Genomic DNA, 21,880 nt, shown 5'->3' with positions numbered 1-21,880 from the left:
GGGCAAACGAGTTCTTGAGTGGAGACCGCGAATCGGCAAGCGTGGCGTAGGACGCCCCTCAGACTAGGTGGAGCGATGATCTTCGCAGGTTAGCTGGCAAGAACTGGAGAGACTGGCCGAGGATCGTGCTCTCCGTGCGTGCAACTGGAGAGGCCTATGTCCAGCAGTGGACTAAGATAGGCCGATGATGATGAGGTAGTACGAGTATAGGATAATGTGGTTACGTGACAACTCCAGTACGTACCTACACCCGTAAAGTATCCAACCCTTACAGCTTAGTCCGCATAGAATTCGTTTATCCCTATCCCGCGGGAACCATGCAATTTTCCGGGATGAAAACTATCGTATGTCCTTCCCCGGGACATAACTATCTTTATACCGAATTTCATCTAAATCAGTTTAGCGGTTAAGACGGGTCAAACGTCATTAGCGTGTCACGTTTATTAGCACAACGGAAAGACAAGCCACTAGAATTTTAATCACGCTAAATACAGGATCGGTATTGTCTTAAAATTTAACAAAAAAAAACAACCCTGGGCATCACCTCTAATAACACCTCCGAAGAAACTAATGACAAAAACGCTGCACAAACACTGAATATTCGCCCACCAAAAGGGGCCGTCATCGCCCACTTTGGGAAAGACCTGAATCGCTATTTTGCCTTTCCCAGACTTCCCGCGTGCTCGACTCGACCGCTCGCTACGTCAGATTCGTGCGCAAGCTGCGAGCACTCGAAGAGGAGCAGCGCAAGGGAAACGAGACAAAACATAAGGAGCTGACGGACAAGCAGTACAGCGACTTCTTTATAAAATGTGACCGCAAGTAATACACTTACCACGAATATTCTTTATTTAACAAGGGTAAATCGTCAATTACTGGCACTGTTCAATAACTGGCCACTGGCTGGTATTTTAGTCACCTATCAATTTTTAACAATTTTTTTTTAATTTGGTAACAATATCTAATCACAAAATCAAAAAAATAATAATCATAAAATGTCAAAATTAATAAAACACATTTTATATATTTTTTAATTTTGTGATTAGATTTGGTTATGATAATTATATACTTGGTGAATTACATTTTATTAATGATTATTGTAAATGAATGAATTATAATTTAAAATTAATATTTGATTATGATTAACTAACATAGTATTGTAAGTCAACCTTGCTACTAACAAATTATGGATTTAACTGTCTGAAATAAATGATTTTTATATTATTTTTTAATAAAAAGAGTTCATTTTTAGTATAACGTCGTTGATACTGCAGTACCGCGTAACTACCATTTTCCATAAGGTACAATTTTAATTGTCAGATCAGTACAATGTTAGTACTCTTCCGACAGTGAAAATTATACCTAATGGAAAAAGCTAGTTACGCAGTATTGCAGTAGCAACGACGATAAGTGGCCAGTTATTGAAAGGTGGCCAGTAATTAACGATTTACCCTATACTTCGTTTTTTTTAGCATTAGAAAGAAGGTAAGCGATCTTGACATGTCTTTTTATTGAAAAACACTTTTGAAAAATGTCACAGCAAAATTAGCAAGGACATAATTATCATTTACATGCTTTTGGTATCATAAGAAATAGTAACTGTTTTTTTTATACGTTTTTCAATAAAAAGACTCTTCAAGATTGTTTACCCTTTTTCTAATGCTAAAAATAACGAAGTATACATGGTGTTATTCGTAAGATCCAGTATAATGGAGATAGTCTTTTGTGCTATCAGAAAATGTTGGTCGCTTCTTTTTATCAATTAAACTAAAAATCATAAAGATGATGCTCGTCAGAGTTTGGGAGTGGGGGCCCGTGACGTCACGCTGTGTTAAAAATATCGCACGGCTCGATGTCACGCGGAACTTTAACCCTTAACAAGGTAGAGGCGACTTAGCGACCACATGCATTGATTTGAAAATTCAAACATATTGTTACAGTAATAAGTTACAATATTCATTGCACGGAAATACTGCTAGCTTTAAAAATATCCTTTGCCCGGTATGTATTTGATAGCTGGTTTTGATTCTGTGGTAGTATTCTCCAATAAATGGTGCCTTAATAAGGGTTAACTGGCTGTATCTTCATGATTTTTAGTTAAATTCACAAAAGAAAAAATCATTATCATCATGTCAGCCGAAAGACGGCCACTGCTGGACATAGGCCTCCCCCAAGGCTCTCCACTCAGACCGGTCTTGTGCTTTCCGCATCCAACGCGATCCCGCGATCCTAACCAGGTCGTCGCTCCATCTTGTTGGAGGCCTACCGACAGCTCGTCTCCCGGTCCGCGGACGCCATTCGAGAACCTTCTGACCCCATCGGCCATCAGTCCTGCGACCAATGTGCCCCGCCCACTGCCACTTCATTTTCGCAATTCTTCGGGCTATGTCGGTAACCTTAGTTCTACTGCGGATATCATCATTTCTGATTCTATCCCGCAGATAAACCCAAAAGAAAAATAAATACTTGTCCGATATTTACTGATAGTCTGACGTACTAATTAAAATTTTCAGGGCCTACGCTAGCACGCGGTTTGTATGCCTATAGGTGCGGCCACATGCAGTCGTTCGACGCTCGTTTCCAGCTCCAAATGTGGTCACGTGACATAGCGATAAAGCTGAAAATTTTGAGCTCTATCGCTGAAAAAAAAATCTCCAATTTCGGAAAAAAACACTAATTTTTTTCATTTACTCCAATTTCTTTTATTTGTACTGCCACTAAAGGAGGTTAAGAAATTAGCTTCCAAGACCAAATCATTCCTGCAAGCAGCCATTTTGACGCTGCTGTTCGACGCGGCGACTTGACGCTGCTTTTTTTGAGTCGCGGGAACTTCAAAATAGGGTCACGTGACCAGATTTATCGCTTGAATTGAGCGTCGAGCGGCTTGCATATGGCCGCGCCTTTAGAAAAATAGTATGAGCGGCGCTAACTGCGTGCGTCGCGTGCGACGGATGTTACCGTGCCCACGCCAACAGGCCCTTTACTACGAAGTACAAAACTCGAACTTCCTGTCTTGCCGTCCCGCTCTCGCTTATATTATTGAAAACGAGCGTGAGAGGGACGGTGGGATACGAACTTCGATTTTCAGGCTGCACCGCTCCCTGCACCCGCGCCAGCTAGCTTAGACCCTCAACCGGCAGGGGCTGTAAAATGGCTTGTCCTACAGATCACTAATCAACAACGTAGCTCGGCGCGTGGACTTGTGCCTGGCCTCCTACGAGGCGGATCTGCAGAAGAAAAGGGAACGGTAACTAAATTAAACTCCTTAGAAGTCTTCTTCGTCAAAATCTTGGGATAAAAGACGTCTAACTATGTAATTTTAGGCTGCCTGTTCACTGCGGAGCAGTGAGCGAGATAATATTCCACCAATAGAATGAGAGCTTTTCGCGCTCACCAGTTGGCGCCACTGTAGACAAAGTATAGTGGTTAGTTTGTTATTACGGGCGTTAAAACAAAATTTACATTTAAATCATATTTAATACTTTAAAACCGTACTATAAAAAATATCGAGCATGCCACTGTGTTGCGTAGTCCCGTTTTGTGCGGAAAAAAGGGAGGACAAAGGTTTCTTACAGACAAAACTGTCTCAAAACAGAGACATTCATTGCCCCGTAACGCATATTTGCCATAATTAATTTCAGGTATTGCAAAATATTCTAATTATAAATAAACCCGCGTAGCTCACCCAAGAACAAATTCAGCTCGCGTAATTGTTGAAAGTCAAGAGTGTGCCTAATGTTTGTCAGAATGTATTAAATTGTTTGTTCAAATTGTTTAGTTTGTTCCAATAATTGTTCAGAGTTGTTATAAAACAATCCTTATCTAAAGCCGTGTATCCATTAGAGCAGCCTCAGGCCGAGCACCGCGAGCCGAGCCATATTTTGTCGGTTTTTGGCCGTGCTCAAAGGAGCCTCAGTCTGAGCCGTGCCTTTGGCAGCGTCTCCACTTGCGCGGCCTCGGAGCGAGGCAGCCGCTCGGCCCGAGGCTGCCTCTAGTGGATACGCGGCTTAACGTACAGTTTTCTATAAGATGACCATTTAAAAATTTCATAACAATTATCGGTTTCAGTGGGAAAAAATCTGACAAACATTATGCGAACTCTGGCAAACCCCGTTTTGTAATATCGCCAGGCTGACAGACCTGTTCGCGCGGGAAGAGGAAGCGGATATCCGCAAGTTCGTGGAACAAGCGCAAGCGGGAGCGGAATCGATCTGGCAGGACAAGCAGGCGCGTCTCGCGCAGTTACTGGCCGCAAGGCAGAAGGAACACGAGGAGAAATACAAGGACACGCCACTGTGAGTCACTAGCCCTATACTACGAAGTGTAACATTCTAACTTCGTATCATGTCGTCCCGCTGACGCTAATATTATTTTCACACCTTTCCTTCAAAAGTTACTTTTCCTCCCTGACGAGAGGGAGCAAAGTACAACTTTTCTGTTCAAGGCTTTTCTAAGTGTTTTATTGCAAATGCCAATTTTTGAAGTTGATATTGTAAAGCCACGCTATTTTCTATGCTGTTTGTTCTTTAATAATATTAGAATATTTTTTTCAAGTTTCATAATGCTCAGTGTGAAAATTGTATGAGCCGCTCGGGAGCAAAATTATTTTCATCTTGGCGTAACACTTGAATCCCTCATTACGCTCAGGTTCTATTTAGAATCCTTCGCTACATTCTGGATTCAATGTACGCCCTCGCCGTAAATACACCATTTTGCTCCCTTGTGACACAAATAACTATTAATACGAGAGTGAGAGGGACTGAGGAACGGTACGCCCCCTGAGCTGCACGATGTTGTGTGAGGCAGCGAATCTGGATGCCAGCGGGCAGCGGCACGGCAAGCCCTATTACTGTTATTGCGCGTGCTCCATGTCCTCGCATGTCCATTTTCATAGAACGTCCATTTCTTCCCATGTATTGTATTGTATTGTAAAACTCTTTATTGTACATAAAAACACATGAAAATAACAGAACACAGGATAATGAGATGTAAAAAGGCGAAATTATCCCTTAAAAGGATCCCATGTCCATTTCATGAACCGTCTCCTTCCTCCAAAATACATTTCTTGAACTGTCCATGTCTTGGAACATTCATTTCGTCCCAATGTCCATTTCTTTAAACGTCCATTTCCTCCAATGTTAATTTCTTATACCGTCCGTTTTCTCTAATATACATTTCTTAGAACGTCCATTTCCTCCAATATACATTTCTTGGGCCGTCCATTTCCTCATATGTGCATTTCTTAGACCATCCATTTTCTAAAATGTTCATTTCTTAAGCCGTCCATTTTCTCCAATGACCATTTTCCTAGATGGTTAATTTCCTCCAATATCCAAGAAATGAAATAAATTAGTTTTATTTTGCGCACAATGATCATAGAACACGCTCGCCTGAATATAATCCCACAACTAATCTAAACTTCCTCCAATCAGCTCGAAATGCGTCCACGTATTACCTTGCATCGTGAAACTGCGGGCCAAGGAGTGCGAAGAAGTGCAGCTGTACCAGATGAAAGAGAAGGCGGCACGTCGTGCGGCCGAGAAAGAGTTTGACAAGATGTGGAATGCTGTCGCCATGAAGGAGTCCGAGGCTCTGGTAAGGACTCAGCAGCATCAGAAAATATCCACCGCGCGTTATGCTTACCGCACAAAATACACATTATTTGTAAATTTCAGCTCTCTATGATCGATATATAGCCCTGTGACATACAGACGGACAAACAAAGAAGCGACAAAATAACTATTCGCCTATCTTTCAAGTTATCCTTTTGAAACCAGGTTAACTTGACAAGATCCCTTTTAGGGATAATTTCGCCGTTGTACTTCTTTGTTTCATTATTTTTTGTATTATTTTTGTGTTTTACATACTTACATACAGCAATAGGGTTCCATTTGTCACCCGTCAGGCACGGAACCCTAAAAAGCAATCAAGACCAGACTGCATTATGTTCCCAAAGAAAGATCAGCGCCGTTCGCAAGACCTCCACATTTTTGCTTCATTTACTTTATTTTTTCCTATGTCGCCACGGATAAATGTTCTTTCTTTCTCTCAATCTCGGACAGGCAGGTAATTGTTCTCAGTACACATTGCTCGAAGAACAGATAACCGTTGGGGGAGAAAAGACCTCGAGTGGCGACCGCGAACCGGAAGACGAAGCGTTGGCAAGCCTCTCACTAGGTGTACTAACGACATCGTGAGAGTTGCGGGCAACCAGTTCATGCAAGTGGCGAGTTGTCGTTCATTGTGGCGTTCTAAGGGGGAGGCCTTTGTTCAGTGGACGTCTTCCGGCTGACGATGGATTGTTCCCAGGCGGCTCGCATGGAATACGACGTGATAGAGCGCGTGCGTCGCGACATGGAGTGCCTCAAATACTCTGAGCAGCAGCTGGCGCAGCGCGTGAGGGACAGAGAGCGCGAGAGGGAGAGGCTCAAACAGGAGGCGCTGTACTTCCGGCAGCTCTGGGACGCCGACATTAAGAAGGAGGAAGAAGGTAAGTGCCTTAAGGCTGCGTTTGTACTGTCACCAGCATTAATATCTGCCACAGCGGAGCGTGGTAAATATCTGACACGTCCTTCCGGCCTAGAAATAGAGTACTATCAGATATTTATGCACGCTTGTTGTGTCAGATATTGGTGCTGGTGACTGTACGAGAGATGTGCCAGGATGCGTTGCGAAGAATTTTTGTCGTGAAGCAATAGAAACGCTTCATTTACCTATCCTCATCCACCGTACACCGCACATCCCTAGTGGATACAGCTCGGCGGCGCGAGGGATAGGTACGAGTAAATGAAGCATTTCTATTGCTTCACGACAAACACATTCTTCGCAACGCAGCCTCTCACATCTCCGATGGAAATGCAGCCTAAGATAAGTCTTAAGGTAGCATTTCGTTCTTAGCGACCGCGACTGGGTCGATCGACCTACTCCTTAGTATGAATTTATATGAAGCACTAAACAAACTGGGTCGCGGTATTTGTTTAGTGCTCCATATAAATTCATACTAAGGAGTAGCAGCCTTATTCATAAAAAGTTAGAGCCTTCTTGAAGGCTCCTTGAAGGCCCGATGCTAAAAAACATGATTCATAAACGTCTGTTAGCGCTAATCAGTCGATCAAGGCTCTGCTAAAGTTAGAGGACCGTAGACCCTCCTTTATCTCCCTGCTAAGTCACAAAATGGCCGCCACAAGTTTGAACAGCTGACTTTGACAAGACCAAAAAACCTTATCGAAGATATTTATAGTAAAGGCAGGGCTACGCAAAGATAAAAAAAAAAACAGGAAAATTTATTTTCAGGAATTTGTATTTAAAAATCCTCTAAATTAGCAACAATAAATATGAAAAAAAAATAAGGATGATTAACATAATTATGGCTTTTTGCACAACATAAAACGGCGACGGGAAAACAAACATCTCGCTTTTTATTTTTTTTCCTGCTAATTTGCTGTCACTGCTGTCAAATTTTTTTTTTCTTAATTATCGATTAGGCCATTTTTTGTCTTTGATTTGTCAAGGTGGCCAACATAACGCGTCTAATCTGTCTATCAGCAGCTCAACAACTAGCAGACTGCTAGCAAGCGTTTATGAATCATACTTCTTAACAACCGTCTAACAAGCTTAATCAGTCTGCTAAGTAACAGACCGATCAAACCTCAATTAAGGATTTTTTATGAATAAGGCTGTTAGTCGCGCGACCCAGTCGCAGACGCGCGTCGCGGTCGCTAAGAACGGAATGCTACCTTTAAACCAGTGTGTGTTGCCAGTGATGACTATGGATCCGATGTGATGCTTCACTACAGGTTATATGAATAAATAGACTCATAGTTGCTTAACGAGCTCTGGAGAGGGCTATGCTCGGGGATTCGGAATCTATTCAGAACTGAGGAAAACAACGAGGGTCACCGAAGCGAATTAGCTCGTTAAAGTGGCAATGGGTAGGCCATATAGCACGGAGACCAGGCGATGGAAACCGCGGGTCGGCAAGCGCAGCGTAGGACGTTCACCAACCGGCAACCGGAAGTTGGGGAAGACTTATGTCTAACAGTGGACGTCCTACGGCTGATATGATTACGATGCCATGGTTCAGTAGGATTTGAAATGGTTCTAAACTAAGCCGTTTTTCAGCGGAGCGCAAACGCACGGAGCAGCGTCTCCAAACGGCGCGCGAGCGGGACGAAATGATCAAGGAACGGAAAGAGACAGTCGCGCGGCACGCGGCTGAGGCCAAGCTGATCGGCGACACGTGGGACTCGCTCGCGGGGCAGGGACTCGCCGCCCAGCTCGCTAAGGAGGAGCTCCGGAAGAGGAAGGAGGTGACACCCTCAAACATTAACTCAACTATAACTAACCTAACCAAAACACATGTCGTGCATACATAACGGGACGACTTTCTTGACTTAGGTACTTAAAGGATGGGAAAAGTATGTACAGTCGAGAGCATACTAGGCTTACTTCATTGTGCCTTCTCTTTCTCTCAAATTCTCGAGGAGGGGCAGCAGCAACCCCCCCCCCCCCCATTTTTGCTAGCGTGCGCCAACAAATGACTTTACAGCGTGTGGAAGCAATTCGAAGGAGGAGAATGGAAGTTACTCATCTTACATCAGCGATTATCTTAACCGTTTTGGTTGGCAATATTTAAAATGCCGCTAAAATTGACGTCATCATCATCAGCCCGAGCCACCGGAGACTGGACGCTTTGGTCTCCAATTAATTACATTGGGACCTAGTATCTACTAGGTCTTCAATTTCCGGAAGTGATGATTTAGATTGGTTTTTTGGAATATTTTTGTATTTTTTATTTCAATTCCAAATTTTTTGTTAGTTTTACGGTCACCCCGTAAAACCCATATCGAAAATACAAACAGAGTATAGATGCATAGAAAAACCAGAAAAATTAGACCAGCGCTGGGAATCGAACCCAGGTCCTCGGCATTCCGTGCCACGTTCTATACCACTACATCACCACTGGACAGTGATACAGACACGTATTTCTCCTATGCACCACATATCTCAGCTTGTTTGTTTTCTTATTTAGTCACTTAAGCAGCGACACTAGCGACATCTATGCTATAGCCTAGAGCCCTGATCGAGAAACTTTCAGCACCCCATTGGAACTAACCGCTCACCCGGACAAGAGATGTCGCTATTAAGCAATCAAAGAAGTGATGTTTTTTCGTATGTCCACAGCGCGATTTAGACGAGTGCAACCGCAAAATGATCGAGCTCCGCGGCGGCATGGCGGCGGCCGAAGCGGCCGGAGACGTCGCCATCAACGAAGTGGCCAAAGTACAGCAGGAGATCGTGGATCGGAAACGCTGCGAGTACTTGAGCTGGTCGCAGAAGACCAACCGGGTAACTAAAAACTCACTTTCCCGAAAGTTGGCATTGGTCTCAAAAAAACAATGTTTATTTTTATACATATTTTTTTTCATAAAATAGGCGAATTTAGAAGACCTACGCCTCTGAAGGGTCGTGGGTGAAGGCTTCTGGTTTTTTCGTTCATGTGCGGAATTACATTTGAAATTACACGAGCTTTTAAGGAAAACATCCCCATTAATGAAGTTAATCCGCAATATAAGCCCTAAAGCTAACCATGATAGTTGCCATGGCGTTAAAAAACTACGTTTTTCGTTGCCCATCACAATTATTTTAAAAAACGTAGTGTCCTCTGTCACCTGGCAGTGTTAGAAGTAGGCGGATTAGTTATATAACGTTTATTTACGATGAAATTCAAACAAAGGTCAAACGTTATTTTGCAAATATACAGACGATCAATTAGTATTTTTTTACAAATATATTATAAAATGATTTAATAAACCTATTCCTCGAAATGGTTTTGGGATTAGATACCACATTGTAAAAAAGTGATCAATGCCAATCGGGCACTTTCTTCAAAGGCGGACTATTTCCATCTTCACCACAAAAAGTTCGACTAGAACAAGCGGTTGTACTTTTTCGCACTTCGTTAGTGCATCGATGTTTCCTACCGCAAAGAAATTGTATTTGAATTTCCCAGAGGTGCCGATAAAGAAGTTTACTTTCAGAGAAAGTGTGTGTTTCGGAACTTTTTCCAGCCCGATAATGTCGATTGGGAGATAGATCTAGAATAACACAAAGTAGTACGGAATCTGATTGCAAGTTAACCTACGTCATTGAGTACAAAACTATAGACCCTTAAACACTCCCTAGCTACATATCACCACAACATTATTGTATACAGTCAAATGGCAGAGACACGTTCAAGGCTAACTCCACCTTTGTACTTTGCAATTTTTTTTATACTTCATCTTTCTTTTTTTGTACACTTACAATTATAGTACATTGTCATAGTCTTAAGGGCGGTAAACAAGGAATTACGAACGAGAGTCTATTAGAAGCCCGAAGTCGACGACTGAGGGCTTTAATGAGTCGATGTTCGTAATTCTAGTACCGCCCGTGCGACATACAATGTTTTTCATCACATTTGCGAGTAAAATTGTATATGTTAAAATTGTATGTGTTAAAATTGTATAGGTCGGTAAATGAGTGTGATACTGCACGCCATGCAGTATCACACTCATTTACCGACCTCACACTCATTTACCGACCTTGGGCTTCATGAATATGAATATGACAAGAAAATTAGTACGCGCAATGACTCATTTACCGACCACGGGTTTCATGACAAGCACATTAAAGTCGAGGGTTTTATTTGCGGTAGCCTGCATGTTACGACACTGTTTACGAGCAAGTGTGATGAAAAGAGTTTTTCTCAAAAATGTCCGTGTATAGTTTATGGTCAGTTAAAAAGTTAAAAAGATTGCAGGCGCGCTAGCTCGACAATAATAAATTAGCGCGCCTGCAATCAATCACAAGAAAAATTAAAGTTAAGAAGGCCATGGAAATGTTAGCACAAGTCGTATACAGCCAAGTCTAATGGCCGGTATCAGATATTTTGTTGGAACTCCGGACTTTTTTTTATTGGGTCTGAAACAGCTTGTGGTGTTTTTGGTGGAAAAATACACCTGCAGTTTATTTTAAATGAAAAAAGGCGGGAAAGCATAAGAAATACTTTGGAATAAAATTAAATGTTATAATATATTTTGAGAAAAAGTTTATTCTATTTCAGAATTATTCACCATTTTTGAGAAAAGTTTTATATTAGTCTCGGCTGGAATCGCAATTGCTGGCTTCGTATTAGTTAAACGGACTATCGTCCGTTTAATACTCATACTCAGCCAGCAATTGCCTACTTCCAGGCCACGACAATAATCTACTATTATTATTATTCTTTATTACTTGTCCACACAGGAGGTCCGCAAAGCCATGGTGGACCAAATCCAAGACCGGCGGGACGCTCGGGAACAGCTGAAGCAGCGGTTGGCAGAACAGGACGATTACCACCGGCAGCTGTTCGGGCAGCTGCAACAGCTGGCCGCTCACAAGGACGTTACCGACGCGCAGGCTAGGAAGCAGCACCAGAGGAATTTGCTGCAGCAAATCGAGTATAACAAGCTGTTGAAGGTGAGTTTAAGCCCGTCCCCTTGATTAATACATCGTACGGTAAAGGACTTTAAATCATGAGCCAACACGAAAGCTTTTCAAAGGAAAAGTCATTACAAATTTCCTTGTTAATTACGTTTACTGTGAACAGGTTCTATGGTGGCTGATGAATAAAGGATACATGAATATAGGCTCAGGAATAAATTTTGCAGGTGGTAGGACCTTGTGCAAGGTCCGCCCGGATTGCTATTGCTACCACCATCTTGCTCGCTAATCCTGCCGTGAAGCAGCAGTGCTTGCACTGTTGTGTTTCGGCGTGGAGAGTAAGACAGCCGGTGAAATTACTGGCACTTGAGGTATCCTATCTTAGGCCTCTAGGTTGGCAACGCATCTGCAATACCCCTGGTGTTGCAGATGTTTATGGGCGGTGGTGCTCTCTTACCAACAGGAGACCCACTTGATCTATTGCCATCCAGTCGAATAAAAAAAAAGTACTATTTAACCCCCGACGTAAAAAAAATATCTATGTATAATATTAGATTTCTACATGCTATCTATAGGTACCCATATTGATATCGCATATTAGTTTTTGATACTCATATTAGGTACGTATAACTCCGACAGTACTGACAAAACTGATGATACCTCATGCATGAGCTGTTAAACTGTCCAGCCGTTTCAGCTACAGAGAGGATCAAAGAAAAACATACCCCTCCTTGGTAATATAAAAAACGGCCAAGAGCGTGTCGGACACGCCCAAAAAGGGTTCCGTACCTAAGGATTTCATATTTTATACGGAATCTTCCAAGTTTAGGTATATTTTCATACCTTAGGCTGCTATTTACTCATAAACTACTAATAATTCTCAAGCAAACTTAGCCGTTATAGTTTTCCTTGAAAGTGTGATATACTTACTCTATCGGCATTATTGTTTTATAACATGCAAACAATTATCAACTTTAGAGTGGTAGACCACATATTTGGCTGATGGCACACTAAAAAAAATTTTTTTTAACTATTGTCGGCATAGTTTACGTACGTATTCGTACAAAATTACAGCTGTCTAGCATTGATAGTCCCTGAGCAAAGCCGCGGACGCACAGACAAACAGACAGACAGACATGGCGAAACTATAAGGGTTCCGTTTTTGCCATTTTGGCTTCGGGACCCTAAAAAAGGTTATTGTTCATTAATATGGACGCAAAGTAACACCTGAATCGATTACTAAGGGGCTGTTTCACCATCCCCTGATTAGCGTTAACCGACGGTTAAATGTGATGCCGTCTCTGTCTATTCGAACAAAACAAATAGAGACGGCATCACACCTAACCGCCAGTTAACACTAATCAATGGATGGTGAAACAGCCCCTAAATCTTTTAATGTGTTGTCAGGAGCGGGCGCTGCAGGAGGAGAAGGATCAGATCAGGAAGTGTCAGCTCGCCACCGAAGAGTACAACCAGGAGATCAGCCGTATGCTCAGCCGGTCAGTACCCGCTAACTGCCGCACGCAGAGACGGCAGTTACATTATCGCGTCTCACTAATCATATTTATTTATTTTTATCATCATCTTGGCCCATATACGCCTCCTCTCAGGATGAGAGGGCTTGGGCCGTAGTTCCCTCGCGGGCCCAGGGCGGATTGGGAACTTCACACACACCATTGGATTTCTTCGTTGATGAAATCAACGTAAAACTGATGGCTTTCCAATTTAATTTCGCTCGTAATTCCCAAAAAAATCAAAGATGTTAGCCCAGGCACGAACCCACGACCCTATAGTTGAAAGGCGGTAGGGCAAACCATAGGCTACCCTGACATAATTATATTAGTGGAATAAAACTTTTAATACTTATTATCTCCATTCGTTCTGATGGATGAATGAATGAACGGCTCAGGATGACTTCGTCCACAGTCCCATTTCGTCACCTTCTTAACTCGTCCACAGTGCCATGTCGTCAGCCTACAATTCCTAAATCGTCACCTTCCTAACTCGTCCACTTTATGATATCGTCCATATCCCATTTTGTCTACATTCCTATTTCGACCACAGTGTCAACTCGTCCGCTTTCTTTTATAGACCACAGTACTACTTAGACAGCAGTGCCAACTCGTCCACGTTCAGCAGACGTTGTCTCACAGATATGGTCAATTTAAGCGTTTAAATAACAAAATGTCCCGAGAATAATTTGCAAAAAAAAGCCCCTTTTCAATAATAATTTATAGAGCATTTATATTAGTCTGGATCAGGGTTTCTCAAACTTATTATTCCATGTACCCCTGTTAAAGTTTCTAGTCGACAGCGAACCCCTACCTCCCCCCCCCCCCAAGAAAGTAATAAAATTGACTGTTGGAGAAACTAAGTTTATTTTTATTTCAAACATCATCATAATATAGCGTATATTATTATTATTTATTTCAATAAAGGGTAACAAATATAGGTAAGAATCATCTTGCCAACGAAAATACAAACTGAAACAAACAAATAAGTAACAAATTTGGAGTTAAAAAATGCAAAAAGACTGCAAAAACCAATCTTAATCATCTTGCCAGTCTTGCAGCCACCATCACGTAAACCTTGTCGCGAACCCCCTACCATCGAATAGCGAACCCCTAGGGGTTCGCCCACTTTGAGAAACCCTGGTCTGGATAATGAACGATGCAATAATGTTGACGAGCTGGCTTTGTGGTCTAAATTGGAATGTTGACGTGTTAGCACTGTAGTTGAAATAAGACTGTTGACGAGTTGGTACTGTGGCCCGCGTAAGAAAGCGGTCAAGATAGGAAACTGACGATGTGGGAATGTTGGCGAATCAGAACAGTAGACTGAATGAGAATGAGGACGATTTAAGAAGGTGACAAAATGGGACTGTGGACGAAGTCATCTTGAGCCGAATGAACTGCGCTGAATGAAATGTTACAATACAACAATACAAATATTCTTTACTAGCGTTTACCCGCGGCTTCGCGCGCATAAATCATTAGATACAGCAATTGAATTGAAATTCCGGGATTTTATTAAATTCTCGTGGGAATTCCCTAAAATTACATCGTGGTTTTCATTGACGTTGAATTAAAACACACATACCAAATTTTATGACTCTAAGCCCAGCGGTTGTTATTTCGAGATTTTATCCCTATCCCGTGTAAACATCGAGATAAAAAGTATCCTATGTGTTATTCCAGACGTCCAGCTACCTACATATCGAATTTCATGACTCTTAAGCCCAGCGGTTGTTATTTAGAGATTTTATTCCTATCCCGTGAGAATATCGGGATAAAAAGTACCCTATGTTTTAATCCAGATTATGAACTAACTTTTTGCAAAATTTCATCCAAATCCTTCCAGCCGTTTCAGCGTAAAGAAGTTACAAACATACTGACTCACTCACAAACTTTGACATTTATAATATTAGTAGGAATGCACACCACAAATCAGTACAAAAATTAATGAATGTTAATATTGTAGTACTTACTTTCCTTATTATTCACGCAATGGTGACTCTATATGATTTATAGAAATCAATGGTCTTATATAGTACAAAATGAAGGAAAAAACATGCAGACTATGACGTTATTTCTTTGTTCGTAGCCAACTGTCTCAAAATATGGCGGCAAAATGAATGACAGCAAACGTGACATCGACCTATTCTGATAAATTGAGTATATTAGATAAAAAAATACTATTCAATTTTTTTTTTACATAGACTCCTATCTATGTAAAAGGAATAATGCATGTCTCATATTTTATGATGATAAATAGCTATGGTGTGGTGGCCTAGTGGTTTGACCTACGGCCTCTGAAGCTGAGGATCCTGGGTTCAAACCCCGACTCGCACCGCTGTGTTCGAAATTCATGTGCGAAATTACATTTGAAATTCACCACGATATTTACGGTGAAGGAAAACATCGTGAGGAAACCTGCACAAACCTGCGAAGCAATTCAATGGTGTGTGTGAAGTTCCCAATCCGCAATCGGCCCGCGTGGGAAGTACGGTCCAAGCCCTCTCATTCTGAGAGGAGGCCTGTGCCCAGCAGGACGTATAGGCTGGGATGAATATTTTCTGATAATGTAACTGACGGAGTAATAATAATTCTCTAGGAAACTTATTTCCTCCTATAAGGTCAATTACTTTTCTGAGAAAGCATGTTTGCGGTATGAATAGTTAAACTACTAGAAACATTAACACCAGGCCATAAAGTTGTACAAACTTTCTGAAAACATAGTTGTTAACAAAAGTCCCCTTCTACATATATGTAATTAAAAACTAGTATAATTTTTAATTGACACTCGGAAACAGTTCTTGACACACCACAAACCGGTTCTGAACTTATTTCTGATATCATTTGGGTACTAACTAGACGTAGTAACAAAAACGATCTAACCCTCAACGATATTTTTTTCACTTCTCATGCTCATAAAGCTGGTGTTTATGCTGGATAAAGTCTAAGACCAAGGTAATCAGGTGTCAACAGCCACAGACAAAAAAGTTTCTATATATTTTTTAAATAATTTTTATTTTATGTTAAACTAAAAATCAATCAAAATAAATCAATAAAACTAAAAATCTATACTTATGTAGCAATGCATGAAAAATAAAGGGTACCTAGTAAGTGACCAATTGTTTCCACTGTTGCTATTTCATTTCCTCGCCATCGCAGTGAAAAGAAGAGTGTAAAACTCGAGCATTAAACCCATTTTCCCCTCGACGTGTCTATCCACCTTCACCGTACCGGCTCGGGTGGCTATATGAACGGCTCGGGTAAAATGGCTCGTTTTATGCTCTTGTTGTACAATCTACTATTTTAATTTTGAATCTACTTTCAGTAGGAACAAAAAGACAGTGCTTTGGATCCTTTTTGCTAAACTACGTCCAACTTATAAAGCAGCAGGGCTACTACGAAACTCGAAACTCGAAGTTCGTGTCGTGCGGTCCCTCTGACACTTATACTATTTAATACGATAGTGAGAGGGACGGTACGATACGAACTTCGAGTTTCGCTGTTCTTTATGAAGCGTCGTTAGCCTTCTGCTTAGATGGCCTCTATGAAATAAAAGGTACTAAAACCTTCTCACTCTGCAACCACATGTGTTAGATAGCTACGTCTGTGCGACACATATACAAGATGTACCAGTTGCTGCTTTTACCAGCTGCTTTTTAGACCAGTTGCTACTTAGACCAGCTGCTTTTTAGACCAGTTGCTACTTGGACCAGCTGCTTTTTAGACCAGTTGCTACTTAGACCAGCTTAAATAAACAAACTTGTCAAGTGACATTGACGTGACACATGAGATATATTAAATAAATCCGCATGATTAACTTTCTTTTGCTAAATATGTGTGAATTAAAAACGGTTTAGTTATGGACCTTTACGCTGTTTTACTGCTAATAATTGATAATCTTTTCAACATTGAGTTAGGCCACTAGTGTCTTGGAATAATTAACTTCAATTGACCTGTAGATGGGCGTTTTCAAAAAAGTGTACCTACCTACCCTTTCTTTATTTTTGAAATTTTGGAAAAATATGTTTTTTCCTAGTCAGAATCAAGAGCACAATCGATTGATCGTTTTAAAAATAACAGTTTTGCGACTTTTTTTTTTCATACACTTAGTATGGGCGTAACAAAACTGACTCATAAATACATACCCAAATAAAACATTTATAAAACGATCGGAATCGATTGTGCTTTTGATTCTAAGTAGAAAAAAACATATTTTTTCCAAAATTAAAAAAAAGAAATGGTACACTTTTTTTTAAATTGTTTGCGTTTGCGTTTCTTAATTTCGGGTCGCGACCCAAATTAGGGTCGCGGGTGGTTTTGAAATGGGTCGCGGAAATTTTGTAAGTACTTACCATAAGCGTGTGCTTTTTTTTCCAATATTTTATTATTTTAGCGATAATATTTTCAGTTTCAATATATTTATACCTACTTTGGATCGCCAGCCAAAATGGTTAAGAACCGCTGCTCTAGATTATCCCCTTAGAGTTAACAGAAATCAAAAATAACACGGTGTAAATTTATTTACGTTATTCCACTAGGCCGTTCTTCAGCGATGAACTACACCCGTTCATGAAGCCGATGGCCCGGGGGCTCGCCATGCGCGCCAAGTGTCCGTGCTCTCGCCCCGATTACTGCGCCAACTGCAAAGGGGGGGACTGCAAGTGAACCCCCACACCTGACTAGGCTAGCACGACACGGCTACAAGTTGAAGCCTTTGAAGCCTAAACTTAGCCCAGTTGAAAATTGTAAAGTAAGGGTGAAGCCAGACCGGCGTAATTTTTTGAGTTGCGACGTTGCGAGTCGCGTAATATCTGCTCCAATCGTATTTCTGTAGGGCCATCAGACGAGCGTAATTTATTCAGTCGTTTTACAACACTTGTTCGGGGTTTTTGTGTTGTGCAATGGATATAATAAAAAACCGGCCAAGATCGTGTCGGACACGCCCAAAATAGGGTTCCGTAGCCATTACAAAAAAATTAAGTAATATTGTTCTAAGGATTTCGTATTTTATACGAAATCTTCCAAGTTTAGGTATATTTTATACCTTAGGCTCACTCATAAACTACTAATCAATCAAGCAAACTTAGCCGTTATAGTTTTCCTTGAAAGTTTGATATACTTACTACCATCCTGATTTTTTTTTTAAATTTCCACCCACCGGATTAGATTTTAGAGGGAGGGGGACGCTCGATTTTTATGAAAATTTGCACTTTAAAGTTGAATATTTCGCAAACAAATCACTGAATCGAAAAATCGTTTTAGCAACCCCCTAATGGTTTTAATATCCAACGATACCCCACACTATAGGGTTGGAAGAGAAAACAAAAATCACCCCCACTTTACGTCTATGGGAATAAAAAAATTTTAATACATTTTCTAGCATTGATAGTCCCTGAGCAAAGCCGCGAACGGACAGACAGACAGACAGACATGGCGAAACTATAAGGGTTCCGTTTTTGCCATTTTGGCTCCGGAACCCTAAAAACGTGTATTTACGACGCATATTTCCGTGTCTTCTGATCAATGATGGATGATATACTGTAATAAAGACCGTCGATTCTCTCGCCCCCTCTTGCTGCGAACTCAAATTCAGCTGAGTTCGTGCGCATGAGTCGTCAGACTACCCATTTTGCGTCGCTGTGTGCACGTAAAAGGAGTTTTGCATGTAACTGAATGTAGCAGAAATTACGCTACTCACAACTCAAATACTTACGCTCGTCTGGCTTCACCCTAAAACCGAAAACTATGCATCGTACAAACGGCGATAACATTTGCCAACCCATGAGAATATTTCTCAAAAAGTTGTCCATTTTCAGTTGTCCACTTATAAAAAAACTGATTTAGCTGAAATTTTCTGACGCTATTTCAAAACAAAAAACAAGTAATATTGTATTTAAATATATACAAAACCTTGTGGTAAAGGTGATAAAAAGTCAGATAATCTTTGTTGTTGGATCCAATAGAAAGTTTCGATGACAAATACGATTTTTCCTCACGTTTCCTGACGTTTTCCTGACATACCTAATGAAATTTTGGATGATTTATGCAGTTTATGTTTTATGATCTCGTCCTTAGTGTTAATAATTTCATGACAAAACTGATTTCTTGTCAATTTCATGACGGCACACTTTTTTGAGAAATACTCATGTACGTTAACTGATTTTTATATGACCAATTTTTTGTTAATTAACGCTGGAGTAATCTAGCATTTTTTATAAGTTTTACTGTAATAAAATTATGGTTTGGTGAAATTATTGTTTATAGTCTTTGATGAACGATACTACTAGATTCAAGATCCCATACAAAATCAAAGCGAAAAAGTGGCCGTGTTGCTTATATCATAGACAGTCTTATACTTATAGCTATATATCTGTTTTACCTTCTAAATTAATTTAAAATATATACCTTAAGTCTAAGCAACAAAGATCCAAATAATAGTAATTGTATATAATACTTACGACGTATCGTCATAAGACAAGCGAAAACGTTCGATTAACAAAAGAACATTCATCTTTCAAAAATATGTCATTCTATTTTAGGAACAGGGTAATAATGGAGTCGCAATTATTATAAGACAGACAGTTTTTTATTTCACAGAAATATAACACAAAAAACTTACATATACAAATATTGTCATGAAACGAAATGTTCTTATAGATACTTAACTGAATTAAGTTAACTAATTAGAAAATGGGTGCTAATAATTTAAAAAATGAAGTCCTATAACAGATGTCAGCAGGGCTACTATGAAACTCGAAACTCGAAGTTTGTATCGTGCCGTCCCTCTCACTCTCGTATTAAATAGTGTAAGTGTCAGAGGGACCGCACGACACGAACTTTGAGTTTCGAGTTTCGTAGTAGCCCTGCAGGTCAGACCAACGCTGTTACTTGTCAATGTCAAAACGGTGCTCTGACACCAGACTTTTTTTAAATAATGAGATACAATACAATAGAATTAAATTACAACATTTAACGTATTTTTTATTATTTGGTAAGGAGAAAAAACAAGTAGTTTTACAAATAACCTAACCAACCAAAAGTTGGAAAACCCCCGACTTTGTCACTTATAAGTTCAATATCTCAAAAACGGCTTAACCGATTTTGATAAAACATAGTTAAGAATCATCGCTAGAAAACCTGCTTTCAAATTAAAAACACCATATTCAAATCGGTTCACCCGTTTAAGAGCTACGTACGGTGTCACAGACAGACACACAGACACACATAGCGGTCAAACTTATAACACCCCCCTTTTTGCGTCAGGGGTTAAAAAGACAACATAAATGTTTTACCAGATTTGACGTCATCGATTCGGTTAATTCTCGTACCGCTGCTTGCACTGTATTTTGTTTCACGAGAATCTGCAATTAACGGCAATATTATAAATATCATACGGCTTGAACTTGAAGCTTTACGTCTTCTTTAATAATATAGCTTCACTTCACCTCGCCACACTTAATCTTATATTATTTTAAACATTTATGTAACTTTACCTGCAATTTTGGAATCGCCGTTTTCCGTAATCTACGCCTTTGGCTATTTCCAACTATGTCAAATTTATCAAAATGAATCGAACATACAGTCGAATTTTTGTGCGGTCTGTAAAGTTCTTCTTCTCTTTCTCTCGCGACAATAGATGTCCATTCCGCACAGCGAAAAGGATCACTAGGAAATCTACAAAAAAAATAAAAAATAAAATTATTTTAAAATGAGAACTACTCTAGGAATTTTTTGTTCCAGAACACCGATTATTGACAAGATGGTTGACCAAACAATAAATTATTATTGATTTTTAAATGTAAACTGCCATTTTACGTACTTTAAATGAAATACTGACTGTACTTACCTAAAGAAGGATATTCTTCAGAAATCCTAGTGTTACGGTGGCTGTTTCCGCAATTTATAAATGAACATTGTGGCATTTTAACACGTCCGCACTTTAGCTCTGGTTGACGCGTACTGTCAGAAATAAGAGCACAAATTTATTTTGTGCTCTTATTTCTCTGGCCGTTTTCAGAGCTGTGACCTTGAATCTAGTACGTATTGATGATCGAAGTTTTAGTATTCAATTAAAATGTTGTTTCGAGATCAGATCACTGTTTTAGTTATTTATTTAATTACTAGCTGTTGCCACGATTCGTCCGCGTAGTATTCGTTTATCGCTATCCCGCGGGAACTAAGTAATGCAATTTTCCAGGATAAAAACTATCGTATGTCCTCCCCGGGATTCAAAACTATCTGTGCCTTCCCAATTTTACGACGGTTTTACAACTAGTAAAAACCTTTGGATCGATAAAGAGCGAGTTTACCATTGGCCAGTATATAAACGTGATTTTTAAATAATTCAGTCACAGATTAGAATTTTATTGCTGAATAAAACGTTAATGATGAGTGATGGTGAAATTTTAAATTGAGAAATGCCGGTTTAGTTTGTGGGTACTATGTCAGGTTTTCACATATTATACTATTATTAATAATATAAACGTCCGTCGGAGTGCTCGGCACGCCAATGTCTAATAGACGACAAATGCTGATAGACCTGAGTATTAACTACTCAGTGAATTACAGCTGTAGAGTACATTTAAAATGAGTTTTCAACGGTGAAATTCCTTCGAGCTTTCCACTAATTTCACCTTCGCGAAGGATTAGTTTTTCAATGATCATAAATCGATCGCGATCGCGAATACCTTCATAGCGATATTCGTATTTACGTTTGATTTTATTGGTTGTTGTTCAGCTTTCAAAAACAGCAAATGTTAGGAGTTCTGTTATAAAACATCAATCTTTTTTTAATTATTCTGAACAGGATGGGAACCTATATAGTGTCATGTTTGTCTTTTTTCGTTTGTTCTGTGATATTATGTTTATGCATGACGTTAAAGAAAATATTAGAAAGAAAGAAG

General features: G+C 40.1%; 1 protein-coding gene across 1 annotated transcript in view; it reads left to right on the top strand.

Moving 5' to 3' along the window:
• The window catches only part of LOC141441210 (uncharacterized), a 25,326-nt gene extending 6,991 nt beyond the window's left edge, over positions 1-18,335 (top strand). The window contains exons 4-13 of the mRNA XM_074105884.1: positions 671-822; positions 3,167-3,247; positions 4,131-4,295; positions 5,433-5,595; positions 6,310-6,490; positions 8,122-8,309; positions 9,184-9,348; positions 11,287-11,499; positions 12,871-12,962; positions 17,516-18,335. Of these exons, the coding sequence (XP_073961985.1) occupies positions 671-822; positions 3,167-3,247; positions 4,131-4,295; positions 5,433-5,595; positions 6,310-6,490; positions 8,122-8,309; positions 9,184-9,348; positions 11,287-11,499; positions 12,871-12,962; positions 17,516-17,642 (1,527 nt within the window). The 3' untranslated portion in view covers positions 17,643-18,335. The remainder of the gene's footprint in view (positions 1-670; positions 823-3,166; positions 3,248-4,130; positions 4,296-5,432; positions 5,596-6,309; positions 6,491-8,121; positions 8,310-9,183; positions 9,349-11,286; positions 11,500-12,870; positions 12,963-17,515) is intronic.
• Positions 18,336-21,880: the final 3,545 nt, after the last annotated feature.

The sequence above is a fragment of the Choristoneura fumiferana genome, chromosome 23 (genome assembly GCF_025370935.1).
Source record: "Choristoneura fumiferana chromosome 23, NRCan_CFum_1, whole genome shotgun sequence".
Taxonomy (NCBI): Eukaryota; Metazoa; Arthropoda; class Insecta; order Lepidoptera; family Tortricidae; genus Choristoneura; species Choristoneura fumiferana.
Note: the sequence above shows the minus strand (reverse complement) of the source record. Positions and strands in the feature narration are given on the sequence as shown.